Genomic DNA, 22333 nt, shown 5'->3' on the forward strand with positions numbered 1-22333 from the left:
CAACTACAGCTTGATGCAAATAACTATATTTAAAAGACGCTGGATCATTCAATTCCACTACAAGTCACCAAGGTATCAGTGTATTTTGCCTTAAAATACTTCTTCATATTACTCTTTCCCCCTCCAATGTACTTGGTATATTTTTGCATTGTTCTGTTTTTGCTTTTTAACATTTGCTACAGATTTGTATTGTTATGAAGAAGAGCGAAGCTGGAACGAATCAAAAAACAAATAGCAAATGTTCCTTTGTTTTTCAGTTACCTCCACCTATTTAAGGTGTTACAGGCAAGCTCAGTTGTAACCATGTTTGTAGCCATGTCTGATCATGGTCTGCACTAGCAATCAAGTACATCACAGTTTCTTTAGAGTTTCTCAGTTATTACAAACAGCAGTTTTTCATCATAAAATCTCTAAAAGCACAGATGCTCTTGGGGCAAGGGTGATGGGGATGTGGGATGAGAATGGGAAACAGGAGAAACACAATTACAAGGATTGCACTTCTTGTTGTCTTATTCTCAGTAATTCCTCCTTCCACTGCCACACCCCATACACACCAGGCACTTCTCCCTCCTTCTCTATCAGCCATCCAAATGGTCTCGTTCCTCCTCCTGCTTCCTTTTGCTGCCTTTACTCCCCTATCTTTCTCCCTAGCATCCTTTTCAGAACTCAGTTGCTTTTCTCAGGGTTCCTCATTAGATGTCAAAACTTGTAAGTATTTTCCTTGCTGCTCAACTTGCATACAACTCCTCTCCTCAATTTTTTCTTGTATTGCTGTTTCCATCACCTTGTACTCATTATATTCAGAAATATAACCATGATGATACACCAAAGAATCTACATACATTGAAAAGAATTTCTCATTATGCTTTAGCATGACAACCAATCATTATTGCTCATCTTCAGGACTTCTTTTAAGTGTTCTTCTTTGGTAACCTTCCATTGTTAAACACTTTTGACTGTTCTTTAGCGATACTTTTTTTTTAAAAGGATTTCTCTCTCACTCATCATGTGCTTGATTATTAATCAGGATACCATTTTCTCCAAGTAAAACCAGAACATTTTCCAATAAACAATTCCTTTTGCACAGTATCATTATAAATTCCCATTGTTGTACACCAAAAGACTGTTGGAGAATTTTGCTCAGACATGGCTTGAAGGAAAGAGGCCATGAAAATATACAGCTGATGGAAAATTAAAAGGCAGCTCTAAGCAGCAATTCTCAAGCCTGTTTCCCAGGCATGTTTCTGTAAACAGCAAGAGTTCTCAAGCCTGTCTCCAATAACAAGTAAATACCTTGTCCTTGGATAAAGTATGGGAAAGCAAAGTGACAAACATGGAGGCCTTGAGAATCTTTCATATCAGGGTGAGAACACAAATCTTGGTTTCAATAACAAACCACAGGTATTGAAAACAAAAGGAGGGGTTGGTCTTTAATCTGTGACCTATGACGAGCTCGGATTTTGCAATATGTAGGAGCTTAATTAACACTGCTATAAAATATGCCTGGTGAATCAATAAATCGGAGTTCGATGCTGATCAATTAGGATGGGTCAACTCCCTTCACTTCAATAAAAGACTTCCAAGTCTGCCCCTGAACCTCAACCACAATGTCTCTGGGATTGTATGTATGTATGTCTATATGTATTTCACAGTATCACAGAATAGTTTGGGTAAGAGGGGACCTTTATAGATTATCTAATGCAATCCCCCCGAAACAGGGGCATCTTTTTCACTAGATCAGGTTGCTCAAAAATGCTCCCCTTTAAGCCTGTATTTCTTAAGAGACAAGGACATATCTCTGCTCTTATGCAGACAGAGATTCATGCACACATCCCTTCTGCTTCCTTCCACTGACATTCACATCACTTCCTCTCTTCCAAGATGCCAATCTCAAGCATCAGCTTTGGCTTGTCCTTTCAGTTATCTTTGTATAGGTCTCTACATTATCCCTCCCTCCCTTTGCCATTTTCTGCCTATTTAATATCCTTTCTCCTAATACATCCTTTGGTATTGTCCAGTTTTGCTTTAAGTGCACCATTAGCATTACAGAAGAAATTAAAATTACTAGGCACCCTTACTGGTTCATTCAACATGAATAAACATTTCCATCTGCCACAGAGCACATCATTTAAATCTTTCTCAAAACAAAACACCCTCTGAAATCAATAGGAACATTGAGCCAAAATGAAACAAGTGGTTTTTAATAAGTAATGCATATTATTGCTTATACATAACAGAGAGAATACTCATCACCACTATAGCTTGAACTTGGAGTAGGCACAGAGAAAACATGTCACAAATTATTACGGCACAGAGACATACCAGCCCCCTATCTTTTTATTTGGCTAAGTTTCCTCAAATATCCCAGCTAAATACATCTAATCACCCAAAGCAGTAAGAAGATTATCCTGATTTCTCTTTTCAAAGCCAAATTCTAGCACAAACACTATGATACCTAGGCCCTCCTTGATGTTAGATACCAATAAATCTTAAATATAGCCTTACAAAGCAGATATATTCAAGCAGACCAGACAAGCATTTGTCAGACTCCTTCTGATGGTAACCAAGGGAAGATTGGCACTGCCACTGCAGACTGACATTTCCAGCCAATGTTTGAACTGCCATGAATGATCAGATTTCATTTTTTTATTTAAGCACGAATGAAACAGAAATGGGAATTTCAGCAAGCTGCAGGTTGAACAAATTGATCCAGTACGATTTACTTTTCACTTCTGCTCAAGAGAGGAAGTTTAAGAAATTTACACTACATGAGTCAAAGAAATTGATGGTTTCGTACTAGCACTATATCACTGCCACAAGTTCAAGCTAAACCAATCACTTTTTAACTAGAAAGAGGCCTGAGACATGATGTTCTGATCTCAATCTGAACTTCACAAAGTTCATGGCGGTAAAGTTACAATTTGGCATTTGGCTTAGGATCTTCTCCACTTTTAACACTGAAAATTTTTTTTTTTAAAGTAACAGCAGACTCTCCTCTATCAAGTTTATTAGAAATCAATGAATAAGCTCGATCCAATCTCATTTCAACATTGTAAGAAGTCTAAATAGGTGTCTTTTAGCACTGCAGTTATAATAAACCCCTCTAAGGCTCTCCAGGAGCCTAGTATGGATGTGAATTCCAATATGAACAGGATTTGAGGACATCCCTGGACAGATTTGCCTAATAATTACCGGCTCAACTGCAAACTTGAGGCAGGGAAGGATTTCTGGATCAACAGCGCCCTCTAATGGATCAGTGCTGTATTGTGACAGTTTTCTTCAGTACTGCAGTAAAAATCATTCTGTTTTCCAACTTGAAATTAAAACACCAGAGGTAGTCAAAAAATTGCAGACTTTGAAAGCCCAAAGACAGAATGTATTTCTTTTGATTCACAAGCATCCAGAAACTGCATGAAGAAAGGATACTGTTCAAATGCAGAATCTGCAAAGAAATATCTTAGGATCATTTTAATTTTCTGAGGGTTAGATAAGTCGGCTTTGGGAAGAAGATAGTTTTGCACTATTATTTACAATATTCATACACACAGGAGGAGTTAACAGGCTGGCAGCACTTCTAACCATTCTGTTTCAGGGCTTGATTTTGGTTTGCCTTCTGCTGCACTGCAATCAGTGATCTTTGCAGAGCATCCATGTATTAGAAGGGAATATATAACTAGGAAAAGGGCTGTATAAGGATGTGCTTTCATGATCAGATGAAGTAATTCTGAAATGCATGATGTTGAAAGGGCAGAGCAGATACAATCTGCCACACAACAGCACAAGCAATAGAACCAACACACATGCACACACACACACAAAAATATTTTAAAAATCTGTAGAAACAGATTTGGGGGAGAGGAGCAGTCTTAGGGTATCTGAATCATATAATGTGCACTCTGAAAATGCAGAAAAGGGCAATCAAGAACCCTTCAGGAGTAAATGGCTCTGTTTTGTATCAACGTATAGTCAGAAAAACTGACTCAGCACAGTAGGCAGAGCTGGGAATGACCCATGTAAACAGAGGAAGTTCAAAGCACAACTGGAGGCAAGAGAGATGCTCCCAACAGTTACATTCAAGCAGAGTAAGAACAAAGGGAAAAAGCAAAAATTTGATGCCTGGTACTGCAGTACTCAAGAGGGACATAACTAATTTCAAATGACCTATCACTCTGGAGGAGAAATTCCTTCACAAGTCTAAATATCTTTACTCCTCAATCAATAAAGCTCAGAACATTCACAGGGACCACTCAAAAATATTCAGGGGCATAAGATTCAAAAAGCATTAAGTCCTGAAAAGAAAAGTGCCTTGTTAACAATGAACATCTACAAAAAGATTTTCATGGATGAGAATGCTTTCCATGGACCCTCACAGATAAAATACCTGGAAGTGCCACGACAGAGGACTAACACTGAGCACTCTCATGGTGTGAGTCCCACAAGCAACAACTATGAAGTCAGTCAACTTCATTCGAAGTGCAAGAGCACTTCAGTAAATATAGGATCTCAGAAAGGAAGGGTGGTGTTTGCATCTTGGTTTTGCTCCTCCTTAAACATGAGCTGTGAACTTAAATAAACTGACAGGTCACCTATTCATTACAATAATCAGGCCTAAAGATTTCAGTCTACATAAAGAGTACTGTGTTCAGCTATGAAGACCAATTTTTCTCCCTGATGATCATTCAGCAAAACACATGCTGTGGGTTTAAATTCAAAAGACACACAGCAAATACACTTTTGGTATCGCATTACATATCTAAATAATTTATGGAGGTTTTATATAGTTACAGAACAGCAGAAATTCATAAACTGTATCATGTTTGTGGTGGGTTGATGCCCATCAAAGTTTCTCTATCACTCCCCCTCTCCCTCAACTGGACGGGAGAGAGAAAATGTAAGAGAAGTATTGAGGGACAATGTAAGGACAAGGTGAGATCACTCACCAATTACTGTCACTGGCAAAGCAGATTCAATTTGGGCAAATTAGTTTCATTTTTATTTTCTATTATCCATCCAACCAGAGCAGGATAGTGAGAAATAAAATGAAATCTTAAAATACCTTTCCCTCACCCCTCCCTTCTTAATGGTCTTAACTTTGCTCCTGATTTTCGCTACCTCCTCCCCACTCAGCACCTTAGGGGGATGGGGAATGGGGGGTTGTAGCCAGTTCATCACACTTTGTCTCTGCTGCTCTTCCCTCCTCAGGTTTGCCATGCAAACCCAATTACAACATTCTTGATTTGTTGGCAGTTGACTGACCTCAAAGAATGTACCTAACAACTAAAACTTCCTTGAAGTACAGGAAGTAGAAAGAAAAACAGGTCTTCCTCAGTCTCTAATTTCCTGCCATAGCCTGGGAAAGAATGATAAGATTTTGTATCAAACATTAAGTGGACCCTCAAGCACACCTAAATAACTTCACAGAGAGAGTAACAGGAGAGGAAGTGAGATCAACTCCAAGAGAGACAGTTGAGACAGGGATTTGCCTATAGACAACTTTGAAAAAACAAGGCAAGAATGTAAAAACACCTCCCCCAGTGCCATCCCAGGTTCCAGCTACTTGAGGGTAGTGAATTGCCTCACAAAAAAAACAGCACCTGCCATTTAACGTCAATAGATCTTTCTTCCACTAGTTCACACAATTATTCATTGAACCCAACTATCCTCATTTATTCCCTGCCTACGGCACCCTAGAGAATTCCACTTTATATTATCATATAGTCATGCTCAAAACAAAACTAAAAGCCCTAGATTTTGGAAGTTGAAAAGACAGGCCTACTTCACATTTTTAATACTGAATTTGTTTAAAGTATTGCAGTGCACAACAGAATCTGGCCAGTCTCTATTCTTGGAAACAAAAAGAACATCATTTCTGAACATTTCCCTGAAGTATCAGTTAAATACCACGAGGTATTCAGTGTTTTATAGTACACTTTCCAGGGCAGTGTATTATAAAACACTGAAACCACTGCACAAAATAAGCCTTGTGATTGAGTGCTTATGGCCCACATTTTGAGAGTGAATTAATCCCAGCCCTGACACTAACATGTTTTGACACTCAGAGCTTTTCACTTTACCTCACTATATATTCTTTTTCTTTTCTATTGTACAACAGACATAATGATTCTTTGCCTGCTTTGTGAAGCCTTCTGAGAATTTCAGCAATAAAGCACTACATATAAGGAGATATGCATTTATATTGAAATGCACCTATTCACAAAGAGCCATCAATTTCCAACTCACTAGTTAAAACCATTTTTATAAGCTTTCATTCACAAAAAAGCACATGAAAAATTTACCTGCTCATTTTTGCAGATCCATACAGTACTCCCCTGAAGTAGAATAAAGATTTTGGTTTTGTATCCTTTCAGCTCAAGATATCCACTTTTCTCAGGGGTGACAGAAGTTCGAGACTGAGAGTTATTATCAGACATCAATTTCAAGGCATCGAGCATCGTATTAACCCAGTCATTTCTTTCTTCTAAACAAGAAAAAAAAGTCAGTCAAAGACAGTTAGTTAAGCAGTAGTTTCATTCTTCTCTGCACCCTGGTTTTCCCAACATTGTTGCTATGTTGGTTGATGGTACAGCCATGCCAAATAAGAGAGAACGCCCACGTTGACAAGGAGGTGTAAATAAAAATAATGAGAATCTGTATCAGTGGAGGTGTTAGAAGGACAGACATCCAATTAACTCCCAACAACCAATCCAAACAAACCAATGATCAAGATTGCTAAAATCATGACTGCTAGTTCTGAGATACTTTATTCCAGACAGCTTGAAGACTGAGGTGACAGACAGGTGGCATGATCTGGCACCTTCTGGAAGCCAGATCAATGGGAAAGAATTACAGCATTACAAGTTGTGTAAGCAGAAACCAGAGCCTAAATATGATCTGTCACTGAAGAGACAAATCATCACTGCTATTCCATGCTTGACCATGCTTTCAAGAAAAACTGCTTGGTGACTTACAATCTATTCCATTAAGGTGTGGTGTTTAAGCTTGACATTGTCAAGGGTACTGAGTAATTAAGAAAATGTGTGTTTGAGCATCTTTGCATGCATTATTAATGTAACATCTTACAAATACATGAACACAAGGAGGTGAAGTAATAAAGTTTCTCTCAGTCTCATTCACTGTGTTCAGACATTTGACTGGACTAAGATCAATATACTTTAATGCTGAGTAGTCCAAATGAATTAGGTTTGCCTTATGCAATTGGAATATCATGAATATTTCAACTGTTTGCTCTGAAAGAGCCAGATCACAAAATATATTGGGGGCAGGGGAGATGTAGAGGGGGGAAGGGAGGGATTGGAAGTTCTATTCACAGTATGTATGAAGATGGCAAAATTAGCTTGGAAGACTGTAGGGAGCACCACTGAAATAATAACCTGCTTACTTCATAAATGGTATATGTGCAACATACAGCAACAAATACACAAATTTAGGTGTCATAAAATACTGTGTAGAAAAGGAAGACAGCAGCCTGACAAATTAGCTAGCACAGGGAATGTGATCCAAGTGTTCCTGTAAAAAATTTGGTTTAAAATACATACATGCTGTCTTAAAATACTCCAGTAATATTTTCAAAGTACTTTAGTATAGCTAAGGGCATCAAATCACTCTAGAAGTGTCTTTTTTTAATGGTATTTCACTGTGGTGAAACAAAATCTCACTGCATCTGAGCAAGTTATACTCTAATTCACTGCTATCCCTTTTGCCCCCAAAAGCCCCTAAACTTTCCAAACCATTACATATACTGCTTTTTCCTCTAGATATTTAAATCCATCCAAAAGTAATGCATTTCTGATATCAAAATACATGTAAAGGTCTCAAATTCAAAATCTTTGAAAGAAGTTAAGTACCCTTTGAATAGTCCCAGAGCAATGCCTAAACACAAATCCACAGAAGTAATAGCATCAAGTAACAGTTTTGTTTTTAGCACATAACAAAAATCAAGGAGGGTTATTTATATATTTTACTGGGAATACATCATCCAGTTCTGGACCACATTCCTTACACAATAGGCATTTCTAACCTTAAGTGAACAGCTTTACAGACATCTTACTATGTCCAAAGATGGTTATACACTGTATGAAAATGGAATTCCATGTATAACAAGTGGTCGCTCTGAATATATTTTACAAGTCAGCATAAGTTTTTAACACTTCTATAGTATCCAAGGCAAAGTCCTAGAAAAAAAATTGCAGACCCCCAAAACATATTGCACCAAGATGGCTATATTATATTTTATGAAAAAAAAATTAAAATAAATATAGAAGAGAAATGCAAAAATAATAAAGAAATATATATTTTTAAACTCAGCTAAGAGCATAAAAATGACTAAAATTATTTGAGCCAAACCTGATAAGAAGGATTTGTTCATTGATGCTGCACGCCAGTTACAGCCTGCAGCAAATGTTTACTACCAACTATAACCCATAAAAATGGGATTTGATAATGGAAATGCTGAGAGGCCCCAGAGCTATAATGGCTCTGGCATGTACTGCTGTAAATACATATTGCACAACTCCTTTTTTCTAGGCATTCCCTTTTATTTGACTGGTTCCATAAATAAATCATACATGCACTGATATTGATTCCACATATTACAGCTGTAGGTTGATAAAGCATTCAATTAGAAGGCATACTAACCTCCTTGCTACAATTTACATTTGTAATCTCTATCAATACCTGGCTGAAAATACTGTTTAAGACAGAAAACTTTGGATTTCCTTCGATCACAGCAACACATCCCAGGCATCATTCATTGTCTCTTTGTCAATTTCTTATCAAGTGGTAACTCAGAGATGTCTGAGAGTGCACAGGCTGTAAGAGCTGTTAGTGAGACTTGAGAAATGTTCAGACAAATTAATCTTTGGGAAGGATGGGGGAGGAGGCAGGAAAACAGTCTTCTCATTTTGATATTTGAAAAAGCCATTGCCCAGCAATTTTCACTGTTCTAACAAAGTTCAGAGTTCTCTCCAGTTTCACTCCATGAGCTTAAACCAACTCTGGAAATATTTCTCATAATAAAACAAGCTACATTTCACAAACAGAATTTATCAACAGTGATTACATGGCTTTTCGGCAATTTCTAGAAACACATTTTCTACTTACCTTCCTTATCCACACGGAAAACAAAAGTCCTATGGGATGTGACAACTTCAAACTTATTCTCCCCATGAGCTCTTACTGTTGCTATTGCAGAGAGCAGTATTATTCCTTTTGAGAACACTTCCTGTAATAAAAAGGCAGTCAAAATATTTCATTCTCAGAGAATTTTAAATTCCTCTAACACTACTTGTCATGATGTTTAGGGAGTTCACCACACTTCATATAACTGAGTAAGTGAACACCTTCACTACTACTTACCTATCACCAGCTTCACTGTTCTGGATCTATGCACATCTACTACCTTCTAAAATAGAATAAAATCCCATGATGAGATAGATTGTGCATATCTAAGATTCAGCTTCATAAATTATCTCATTACATTAATATTGCAAAACATAACACTTTAATTTACAATTTTATGCCAAAGTAAATTACATTTACTATCTCAAAGAAAAATGATTTGAAAACATATAATTATTATACTTGTATGATAGAATCAGACATGGGAAAAATATTATACTTCCTCCAGGCAGATAATTCCAAACAGTCTTGCTGCTCCCCCCCACACCTTGCCACTTCAGTGGGTAGCCAACAAGAAACATAAATTCACTGATTTTATCCCTAAATTTGAACACAAACAAGGGCACCACACTGGAAAAATACACTGTCCTGTCAGTGCTAACAAGAATGCTCTAGCTTGGGTCAGGTATATGCTTTCTGCTATATGTGTGGGCTGGTTTTGGCTGGGATACAGCTAATTCCCTTCAGAGTAGCTAGCATGGAGCTGTGCTTGACGATAGAAATAGGGTTCACAACAACACGGGGATGTTTCAGCTGTTGCTGGGCAGTGCTGAGACAGAATCAAAGCCTTTTCTGCTCCTCAGCCCACCCCAGCCCTGAGGAGGCTGGAGGAGCACAAGAAGATGGGAGGTGATACGGCCTGGACAGCTGAGCCCAGCAGACCTGAGGGACATCCACAGCACATGGCAGCACGTTCAGGACACAAAGCTGGGGGATGTTCACAGTGATGGAGTTTGTCTTCTCAAGTAACCATTAAGCAGAACAGAGTCCTGCTCTCCTGGGGATGGCCAAACACCTTCCTGCCCATGGAAGTGGTGGATGAACTCCTTGGTTTGCTTGTGCACAGCTTTTGCTTTACCTCCTAAAGTGTGTGTATCTCAACCCACAAGTTCTCATGTTTATTCCTCTGATTATCTCCCCATCCTAGCTGTGAGAAAAGTGAGTGTGGGGCATGATTGTTGGCTGAGGTTAAACCATAATAATTCGGGGTCAGCACAAATTTTCTCAGTCTTTTTAGATTACCAACTAGGTATTTGGACAACTGAATGGAACACAAATGCAAGATGGGAGAAAGGGACTGCTACAAGTACTTCCTTCAATTAGCTCACCTTTTAAACTAATTACCCTAAGGGTTTGGGGTGGGGGTTGACAGGAAGGAAAGCTGAAGCAGACGTGCACTTCAGAAATACATCTGCATTATTTCTGGATTCCAGAGTTAATGCTGCTCTTGTCTCCACTACACTTTCATAAATTCATTTTCTGACCAAGACAAGTCAGATATCCTGATAAAATTTATGTTTCAGATGCAGTAATAGTCAGAGTCAGCTTCCCATAAAGAAATTGCTCTGTAATAACTTCCCTCCCAAAGTATAAATTATTATAACAGACTTCATACAAGCACCCGAGGAACATTGTAAATGTGAAGCAGAAAGGATACACTGGATCATTTTTTGTTTACTGAGTTTAATATACTAATGTTGTTTCACTTTGTGATACTAATACATGTCAGCAAAGGTAGTTTAGTGATAAATAAATAGAAATATTGAAACATAGCAGAAGCAAGTATGTTACTACAGTTACACACAAGGAATACTCAGAATGACAATAGATAGAATTGCATAGCTATTTTCATTATGGCTATATTTGTTAAAAGAGTGATTTTAATACATTTTAATGAGGTTGGATATTAAGTTAACTACTGATCCTTCCATGGTAAAACAAAATTTTTACATCTACTGTTTCTGTAGGAGTTCAGTTATAAATATGTTATGGTGTTTGCAGGCATCTACTGGCTGTATTCGGTACTACTGCGAGAGAATAACAGACTGCTGGAAGTTACAACTATTTTATTTCATTTGCTAAAAAAAAGTCAATTTCCTTTTAAACTGAGCATAGTTTTGCTTTGCTATTTAAACAATCATCCATTATCCTTTTGAAAGCTTTGTTCTCCAAGGCATACATATTTTCAAATACAGTTTAAACCATAATAATTTATCAATCTATTTTTCTTGTGCAGCAGCTTTTCTTTCATGTGCAAAAATAATGCCTGTTAAAAAGCTCTTGTAGATCAAGATACAATAACTCTCTTTGAAATACTCCAGACTAGAAATTAGGTGAATTATTTAAGAATATAGAAAACAAACCAAAACAAACACAGCCAAGAACTTCACAGCTATTTATTCTGTTACTGAGTGGTGTAAACTAGCTTTAAAGCTGCTAAGAGTTCTCTGACAAAAAAATTTCCAGCAGGGAAAAGCAAAATGTTTGGGTTTTTTGTATCACCTGTTTGGCAGAAAATTTAATTTTCAAATAAAGCCTCACCATATCACTCCTTGATGGTCGTGATTCAGAGATGAGCTAACGGATCATGGAAAATTCCATTTTTGACTACTTTGGTTTTACTTCTACAACAGAAGCATTTCAAGAATGACAGTGATTCATCTGTTTTGCAGTGAATTTTGCTCTTTGTAATGTTCACTTGGACTGTGACACAACAAAATGTTGAAGTTCTCCACTTGAAGTCTGAAATCTTTTTCCTAAATCACTAATATAATTGTCAGGGATGGTAAGCTGTTTTAAATAAAAACTTTCAACGTAACCAGAAGTTTCTGCCTTACTATAAAGTGTGTGGTAAAACACCAGATTTCTGCCTAAAGTAGGAAGAAATTTGAAGCAAAACTTGTGCATGTAGGGTAGCTGAAAAAACAACTCAAATTCTACCCTCCCCTCCTCAGTTAACCACACTCTTTTGAGACAAAGCCACATGGGATGTTGCTCTGATTGCATCAGCTTTCTCAGGACCAGGAACACAGAAGAAATGAGAGCAACACAGACTCAACCCAAAACTTTCCCTAGGTCAGATGCTGTTTGTTAAAAGCTGAATCATTTTTTTCATGTATGCAGATACAAAGTATACAAAGTAAAAAAGAGATCTCTATCAAGCAGAAGTTGAAAGACAATTAAAACAAGGTCAGAAAAATATGTATAAAATTGGTGTTTAAATCATTCAAAGAAGTATTCATATGGGCATTTTCAGGAATAATATTCTCTGTGTCTTCCCCCTATAGTCTCTGGTTATTTCACTCTTCATTAGCCATGTAGTACACTTCCCCTTCTTGAGAACCTCACTCTAGCTCCTAATTTGAATGACAAATAGCGCTATTTAATATCAGTAGTGCTTCTGGGTAAAATAAACAGTTCCATTCCACTGAGCCTAACCTTCTCTGCTTGTAATAAGAAGAAAAATATCAAGTATGGATTGGTTTCCTTCTGAGAACTACTTTTAATTGATATATGAAACCAAACGTATAATTTCTTTATAACACGAATTTCTTCTATACACATGAAAACGAAAGTATAATTTCTTGTCTGTGTAGCAACGTCCTAAGACAAACACAGACTAGAATAGACAGAACTTGCCATTAAGTTCTAAAATTAAAACAACAACTTCCCCACTTAAATATATAAATGGCCAGCTATGTAGTAGGAAGGGAGACATGCAAGACCTTGCAAGGGGCTCAAGCTGCACACAGGTCTTGATGGGTCTGCAAATAATTGTTTATAATGTCAAGGTAACAACACACAAGCAACAGCAGCAAAATGCTGATATCCATCTTACATGAAATATGAACACCCTAGGTGTGGAGACAGTGATCCAGCAGAGACCACTACACCAAAAACTCATTTTCTTGAGTGACACCACTGCTCGTTCAGCACAATCCCATTGGGCGCTAAGAAATACTGGTACCCAACTATGTTTTCCTCCTACCTGCAAACTATTTTGAGTTTCACCAAATCCTCAGTTCCCAGAATTTTGCTTCAGGCTTTGCAGTTCTCAGATATAACATTTCTTCACGTATGTGACTCACCAAGTCAGCAAGTCAGACACCCAAATGTGGTCAAACTATACACAGAGACCAAGCAGCCTCTCCTTCAATACCCAGAGTGAGGCTTGGACTCAGATTCCAGAAAAAGTGAGACAAAGGGGCTTCCACACAAGTGTTTGCCAAGCTGCTGATAGCCTAACCTACCACACAGACCTTTTAAACAGAGGATGCAGAGTTGGTGGCTTCCTACGCATCATGCGACACACTAAACATTCGATTCAGCAGAAGGGAATACTTCAGGAATCTCTTATGACAAACAGACATATAACAAATGCCATTGTAGCATAACTGACCTCCAAGTAACACTTTCAGTGACTTTCAAAAGGAAGAAAAAAAATAAAAATAAATTCCCAGAGCAGATAAAAGACTAAGTTCTTTATTAGCATTTCTTTCCCTAATTATGCTACAGACAGCATTAGGCAAATCCCATTTCTCTATTTTTTTCAAGTCTTTCTTCACGATCAACCCTGCCTTTCTGCTCCTCTGAAGTTGTGGGATCAATACTGCATAGGGGTACCATTTTTTGTCACTGGAATGTAAACATTATTCTCCTTATTCTATTGTTCCCTTCACCTACAAAATCAAGTCTTCTATTGTAAGTGAAGCAAAGTAAGCAAGTAAAAACAGATTGTTTCAAATTTGCAATCAGTAAGCAAAAAGACTGATGTAAGTATTTTTGAGCTTTTTCTTAGTTCCCCAGCCCCTCAGAAAATAAACAGTCTCATCCTACTTCAGTTCTCACATCCTCACCCCATCTTAAGGCATCTATAGATCTCTTACCACCAATCAGCACACTGTTTCAGAACTTTTACCTGAAACTGTATTTTCTTCCTAATCTAATATGCATCTTCAACAGGAAATGGCCTTTAAATACAGTAACACACATGCACAGGGAAGGGAACCGCAACTTCCCTTAACATGCATATTGTAAAATCATCTATCACTTTTAAGTCTAAGAAGGTCTTCACTACTTCCAAGAGGAAATATTAATTATTAAATCACAGAGCAAAAGAAAAAGGATTTTGTAGTGCTCTGAAGGGTAATCCCATGGAATTCTAAGAGAATTACAAGGAATACACTCTGCTGAAAACTATAATTTACAAATGCATTTTTGTAGCACATATAAGACGCGAACTACTTTAATCAAAGCAGCTCACGTGTCTGCAAACGTTCCAGCAGGATTCAATCCTCAGTACAGAAACAAAACCAGTCATATACATTGTAGAACTGGTTTTGAACATTCCCATTCAAACCTAACCTAGTTCCATGACATGCAATTTTGCACAGAAGACAAATAGAAAAAAGACATTTTTAATCAAAGAGTCAACAAGTGTATAGGTTTGGGTTGGTTTTGTTTAAATGGTCTTCCATGCTACTTTTAATGGTGCTCTCACAATCTCCAGCATGCTAGGCTCCCATGACAAAACACTCTTCAAAAACCATCAAATAACATCTCTCTTGAAAGTGTTTAGCATGATCCCGTTCTGTTCCAAAAATAGCAGCAGTGTCAGTCTCTCACTAAAGTAAAAACAAATCTGATGATATCTACCTGGAAAGGTGAGTAATACAAGCCCTTCTAGAAAATACAAGGATGAACAATACATGAAGACATGGACACCTTAAAATACTTAATTACATCTCACCCTAGTATTTTAGAATTGAAAATTAACCTAGGATGGCTATTCATTTCTAATTCCTCAGATTCTAATTACAGTACTTTGTGTATTACACAGATGCATTTTGTTCCAAACATGACCAAAAGGTATCTCTTACCTTTTCATTGTTGTAATAAGAAATGCTCTCTCCATCAAATTTAACCCAGCGCTTCTGAAACACACGTTTGCTGCAAATCAAAAATTAACACAATTAATATACAGCTAACACTGGTTTTAAGAATGTCTCAATCACAATTATAGAGAGGTCATATTTCGGTTCAAATGAATATTCGGAACATAGAGCATAACTTTAGTCACCACAAGCTCTATTAAGATACTTTCCAAAAATGAAAGCTGAGAACCTCAAATGACCATCTCACTGTTGTGCTTATGACATCTCTGTTTGCTGGTATGGTACCTCCAGCCATTCCACGTCAACACAGCTCCCCAGGACTCTGTTTTCTGGCCAATGAATGGATAGCAGCACACCACATCTCCCAACAAGTACAACGTGAAATTTAATTTTCAATGTGTTATCAACTGGACATATTAATGGGAAACTTTCAGTGTGCCATTAACTCATACTCTATAGAGACCTCCTAAAAATATATTTTTACATTAACCTGAAGTAGTCCATTACAGTCACTAGAAATGTTGACAGCTTGTTAGTTATCATCTAAAAACGTCTCCATTCTAAAATCTATTAAACAAGTTAATTAGGCAAGAACAAGACCCCACTAATGTATTTTCCCAACATTATTTCCTTTTCTTTTAAATGAGTGCTCGCTTTAGGATTAGTAGACTGTGATAGCTTATCAAAACTTTAATCAAATAGCAGCTCTGGCTTAATTAACTTGCATTATATGACTACAATAAATCATCATTTTTCATAACCTGGAAAGGCCAATGTACCATCTATTTTGCATTAAAATGTCAATAAACTTCAAGATTATACAGGCACGAGTGAACCTAAGTACCACATACAATGTGAGCAAACTGAAAGACTGCAGAATTTATAGTGAATTAACTAAAAAAAGAGAGCCCATACTTTAATTGCATGATTTCTATAAATTTAAGAAAACAGTATATATTCTTTTTCCCAAGGAATCACAAACTTCTGGGTGTAAATTGGAGCTTTACAAAAAGAATGAGAATAAAATAAGACAGCGCTTCAATAGTTTGAAAAAAAATTCTTTTAGAATTCGGCTGAGTTTTTTTAATTCTTCGGATACTTGAGAAATGGTATTGTAAGTAAAAGAAACAAAAGTGTATCATTCACTGAACCACCCCTGAGACAAAGTCCTTGAAATGTAGCTGTGGACTGTCACTGCATCAAGGCTAATGACCATGCAACTCTTCTACTCAGTACTAATCACTACTAATTTTGTGGTTAACTCATTATGTTTTCCAAATAATAAATTTTTCCCATGGCACTTTCTTGAAGTTTTCATAACTTGTTCTCAACTCTATCCCTTCAAATGGAGCAAGACAAGCCAGCTGGAATCAAAAATTATACTTTTCATGATTCTGCTAGCTAACTGCCAAAAGTGTTAAAAATATCCTGTAAATAAAATAGAACAAGAGTTACAGCTAACTGCAGCTTTCCAAGAGTTCAATATCCCAATAATTCTGAAAAAAAAAAAAAATAAATGTGGAAACACTCTGTGGGTAATTATTCTTTGAGTCTTTAGTAAAGGTGAACAATGGCAATACATAAATGTGGACAAAACTTTCAAAATAATTTAAAAAGGAAAGAAAACAGTTTTGAGCACACTGAAATTCTGTGATGGTAAAAAAGTTTTATTAAACCTTTTATTCCATCTTAGTAGTCACCTTCAACAATGTATCAAGTGCATCAACACAAAAAAATTAAAAAATTATATAATATCAAATCAATTCCCTAGAAAGGAACACAAAAAAAATGGAAATTGCTATACAACAGAGCTTCTTCCTGTGAGTTCAAATAATGTTTTATTCCAAAGCAATAACATAATAACATAAATTTCTCACTTAAAAAATTATATATTATATATACTGAATTATATTGCTGATGATTATTATGGCAAAAAACAATCAAAGGAAAGGCCAAAAACTTTAATACCTTTCAGCACAGCTCAGTATACTGTCCTAATAACAAGGAATGCAGATCTATTAAGGCTTGAATAGAAGTGCAGTAGATGTATTTTAGCACTAACAAGTACAACAGGTTTAATTTCTAGATGCTAAGTCCTAGTGAAGATCAGAAACAGACTTAAAAAGTAAAATTGTGCCACTTTCGATTCTAAAAAAGGATTCATAGAATTCATAGGAACATAGGTTATAAGAAAAATAGAAACTGAAAATCACAATTTAAAAGGAGGAAGTCAGAACAACTTATGAGAGTTAGCAAGTATTTATGATGGAAGATCTGCTAACAAAGCATTCTTTAGTGAAAAACAGTCTAATGATAGCTGGAGTTTAAAATCAGCTTCAATAAAACAAAGAACTTATAACAGAAATCAAATATATGTTGTTGTTGTTATTGTTGTTGTCATCTAACTCCCAAATGTGACAGAGAGAATTTATTTTCTATTGTGGTCCCTTCTCTTCATTACTTGTAATCTTGAGAATTGAGCTCAAATTTCTACCATCAAATTTTAGGCAAAAAAATTAAATTAAATAGAAGGAATTCAGCCCAGTTGAATTCTAAACTCAAAGCTCAAAGAACACAGACAGAAAGCAACAGAGCTTCCAGTCACACTAATTATTAAATTATAATCCACAGCTAAATTAGTAAAGTAGTATTTCAGAATCAGAGTTTTCTTTCACTTACTTTGTGGACCACAAAAGATCAGCAAAAATTTAGTAACTGGAAATACTGGCACAACTTCATTCTGTATTTTTCCACTATAGCCCATGAGTAGAGATCAACAATTTTAAGAAAAATATCTTCCCTCAGTACATCTTGTAAAAAAACTTTAGAATAGGTAACTTCACTAAAAACTTTTAAATTCACAAAAGCTTGGTGCTCTTTCAATGAAAACAATTCCCTTTCCCCTTCCACTACAAACATTAAGCAGTGACTAAAGACAAACTTAATATCTCTCATGCAAGCATACACTGTCACAGTTACACAATAACTACTGCAAATACCGTACCCTTGAGGGGATAATTTATCCAGCCATCCTGCTTTAACCTTCTTTACTGATGGTCCATAAAAGCAAGCATACGGTGTTATTGATTCATTTCCAATCAAAGTCTGATCTCCACCGAATTGCCAAGAATTCATTTGCTCACTGGCCAAGCGATCAGAATCTCCACTTTGTATCTTACTGCAAGATGCTGAGTGTGTTTTGGTTTTATTTTTCCTTCTTTTTAAAGACAAAGTATGTTGTTCCACAGTAGAATATACAGATTCACTTTCAGATTCTTCTGGTGTTAATGATGGGTCTTCCTGAGACAAGGATTCATTTTTTGCAATTTCTTTTGTCCTCTCCTTCTGATTACTCAAGTAACTGGAAAGAAAAAGTGAATTTTACTCTTAAATTGTGTTACTACAATGCACAAGCATATAAAATTAGTAATTAGAACAAATACTGGTAAAGTATATTATGTTTATAACTTGTATAATCACAGTGAACCACAGACCTGCTAAACACAACGTATCTTATAACTATGACCACCCTGAATCCTATTTTCTCCATTCGACAGGCATAGTGCCAAGATAACACTCCTTTGGGAAGCCTGAACAGAAATTTAAAAGTAAATTCTCCTTCCTCAGAAAACTAGCTTTGCTCTTCTGAATACTTTTGACAACTTTCAGTATCACCTCTCTCTTCCCTCTCCCAGCTCAACAGGAGCCTGGTGCAGACTGGATAACTGAGAAGCACATTAGTTCCCACTGCATCAAGCCACTGGCCACCATCTCAGGACAGGAGTGGTGAATGTGTTTCAGTTTTGTGCTTGTTTGGATGAGTTGGTTTTTCTCTAATGACAAAGTAAATTATGCGAGCAGTCAGACACAACTAGCTATGAGACATACAAAAATGCAACTTGGTCTTCCTTATTCTGACTGGGGAAAACAGGGACACTCTCCAAATTCACAAGAGATTCTGAAACCTAGTTTAAATAGTCTCAGAAAAGCCACAGTGCCCAGATTTGCCTTATATAGGATGGGGTAAAGCCTCAAACAGAAGAAAAAAATATATAGTCATGGTTGTGCCCACAAGATCAACTTGTGACATCAGTAAATAGCATTTTCTTCTTTACACTTTGAGTTTCTCAGTAATTCTTATTTAATACCATAGATTCTTAGAAGAATATTCTTCATTCATTCCTAGATCCAATTTATTTTCACAAGCCAGGAAATCATTTCCATGAAGTTCCTAGAAAAGAAATATATTGTAACAAACATTTGTAACTGAAAAAGTGATATTTAAATTACTGTAGATACAAATCACACAAACAGCCTAGCTAGCAGCACTGTTCTTTCCCCCATTTTCAAACAGGCACTTGAAAGCTGATTTTTGTATTCTAAGAAATGTTATTTCCAACATTTAAGCATGGCCCAAAAAACCTGATACAAACAAATCAGATAAAGAGATTCAGTGTATAGAAATACCACTGCTCTGATTTTTCTCAAGGCTGGTTTTGGCAGGGATAGAGTTTATTTTCTCACACATAGCAACGTTTTGCATTTGAGAATGAGAATAATGTTGATAACACACTGATGTTGCTGGGTACAGCTTACTCTAAGTCAAGGACTTCAGTTTCCCATGCTCTGCCACTGAGCACAGGAACAGGAAGCCAGGAGGGTGCATGGCCAGGCCAGCTGAGCCAAACTGGCCAAAGGGATGTTCCACAGCACGCAGCCTCATGCTCTCTCCTTTCCACTAGAGTTACTATCAGCATTAGTATTATAATTACATTTTGCTTTGTAGTAATTATTAAGCTGGCCTTATTCCACCATCTAAGAGGTCACTTGTTTTCCAGGTCTCCACACTGCAGTGGGAGCAAGCAAGCAGCTGTGTTCTAATTCTAGCTGGGGTTAAACCACAACAACTGAATATTTTTTAAGCTCAAGAGTCACAAGTTACATGCAGCTTAAGTACCATTTATAATTTGCCACTGCTAGCCTATCTTTCATAACAATATTTCTTCTTGGGAATAAATGAACAGCCTTCACAGAACACTTAATGGCAAAATCAAAATCCTAAAGCAAAACTGAACACAGACACACTGAATATATGTCATTAGGGGTTTTTTTGGGTTATTTCTTGCCAAGAACTTCTTCCTAAAAGGCTCATCTATTAACTTTTGCTTAGAAATCTTTATCACACTGCTTTGTAAACTGCTTGCAGTGTACAAAATGTCAAGGTTAACACTGCTCGTGAACACTACATTTCACACTTCCTAAACTTAATCTGACAATCATATTGCACTACTAGGCTTTTCAGTATGTCTTTCTTCCTTAAAAAAACCCTAAACTGAACATCTTCATGCTTTCTGGAAGACGTGTTTTAATCAACTCATTTAAGCTTTTATGTGTATGTAATGAAGCTGAACAATGGCAGAAACAAAGTGGATAAGCCTTCACAACATTGCCATTTGTTTTCTGAGTAGCAGAAAGTAATCTTGCACTTGAGGACTGCACCTTGGTAACATGGAAAGGCAAGACTAAAAAAAGACAGTTCAAAGCAGAGGAAGAGTGCAGCAAAAGTGCAGAAATCAGTCTGATGCTAGGATAAATCTAGGTGAATGTCTGTCTTCCTCTGCCAACCAGACCCGTTATAAAAAGAAAACCCCACTAAAACCTAACCACCCACACATCGCAGTACTGCGCTGTAGCTAAAGGGGCTAAAAAAAAAAAAAAGAAAAACCAACAAAAAAAACAACACAAACTCCCCAAAACATCAATAAAAGCAACCAAACAAACCCTATAAAAAACTAAGCAAAAAGCATCAATGTACTTTGTAGACAAATTAAATAGAAAACTCAAAAGCAATTATCAACTGTTTATCAAGTATTTCCATTGCCTGGAATCTCCCAAAAGAAGGGGAAAGGGCCACACTTCTGCACAATAGTTAAGAGGCTAATATAATGGTGCATGAAACATCCTCAGAGTAAAAATAGTCAGTGTCCTTTATCTTCATTTGTTTATGAGGATACAATTGAAATCCATACCCACTGAAGCTACATGATAATACCTCTTCCTGCCTGTCAAGAACCACTACAGTAACAGTTTGATGTCCTGCTTCTGCTCACTCCATAATCTTCAGTGCCTGAGCAAGTGAATTCAGACAGTCAGATAATTTCCAAGAAATAACTAAGAAATGCATTTCTATTGTCAGTAGAATTTAAAATGTAAAAGTCCACAAATGAAGACAAGTTGTGGGTAAAGGAAGTTCTATTTGCTCACAAAAATCTATTTCAAACAAATGAAAACCCAAGCATTTGCATTGTCCTGTTTGCAGAAATATCCTACAAGATGCTCAGGCTCAATACAAGATAAAATTCCCACCTCCTTCAAGTGTCTGAGGTATTACACAAAGCATTTTCTCATGAAATGCAAGGCAGCCAGCCTTCCACAGTATCCCAATACTCAGCTCACACAATTTACTGAGCTCAGATTGCATGTTTAATTTAGTCTGTCTACAGCAAGACATAAAGCCAGTATGTCACCCATGAGGCCTAAACTCGTTAGAATTCAGTCTTCCTCTGGAGGAATCCTAATATACTTGACTCCTTTAGCTAGACACAACAACAAAATGTTGCTAAAACACTTGAATTTTTGTGTTGTTTTTAAATCAGCATTTTAAAAAACCCAGTTTCTTCTTCAGGTTGCCTTTCAGAAGTTTCTCTTTACACTTATCTTTCTTCCTGACCCAAACCAAATGGATATTTTCTTTATAACCTTCATTCCCCTCTTCTCTCATGCTCACTTGCTTTCAGTCGGTAGTGACTCATTACCTATTTATACAGTCACTCCCTTCACAAAAGCCTACAGAAGTCTTTTCTTTACACCAGTGAAAGAGAAGGAAGGGTGATGGCCACCTTACAAGGCCTCAGAACAAATTTCAGTCTTAAGTATAATAGCTTGGCACCTTTTATTCATATGGGCAAACTATACTCTCATGACTTAACATGAAGCAGCAGCAACAAGCTCTAAAATCTCAGACACTTTACAGTGTTATCTAAATATCCTTAAGTGTTCCTAGGATATTTGCTTCTGCTGAAAAAAATCTGAAAGGGAAATGTATCTCAAGATGCTTGTTACATAGTTCTTCTTTATGACCTTTGCCACAATTAAGGGCTAATGGAACTAAAATCAGCTATGAAGTTTCCAACAGGCATGTGATAAACATAATGTAAGAAACTGTTCACATACATGGAAGT

The 22333-nt window shown here is 36.8% G+C and overlaps 1 protein-coding gene across 1 annotated transcript in view; it reads right to left on the bottom strand.

Annotated features, from left to right (window-relative positions):
• Positions 1-22333, bottom strand: part of ARAP2 (ArfGAP with RhoGAP domain, ankyrin repeat and PH domain 2) — a 118088-nt gene that overhangs the window by 77101 nt on the left and 18654 nt on the right. Inside the window, exons 7-11 of the mRNA XM_064712425.1 lie at positions 19241-19323; positions 18097-18453; positions 15078-15147; positions 9121-9241; positions 6297-6478 (exon numbers count right to left, since the gene is read on the bottom strand). Of these exons, the coding sequence (XP_064568495.1) occupies positions 6297-6478; positions 9121-9241; positions 15078-15147; positions 18097-18453; positions 19241-19323 (813 nt within the window). The remainder of the gene's footprint in view (positions 1-6296; positions 6479-9120; positions 9242-15077; positions 15148-18096; positions 18454-19240; positions 19324-22333) is intronic.

The sequence above is a fragment of the Zonotrichia leucophrys genome, chromosome 4 (assembly GCF_028769735.1).
Source record: "Zonotrichia leucophrys gambelii isolate GWCS_2022_RI chromosome 4, RI_Zleu_2.0, whole genome shotgun sequence".
NCBI classification, from domain to species: domain Eukaryota; kingdom Metazoa; phylum Chordata; class Aves; order Passeriformes; family Passerellidae; genus Zonotrichia; species Zonotrichia leucophrys.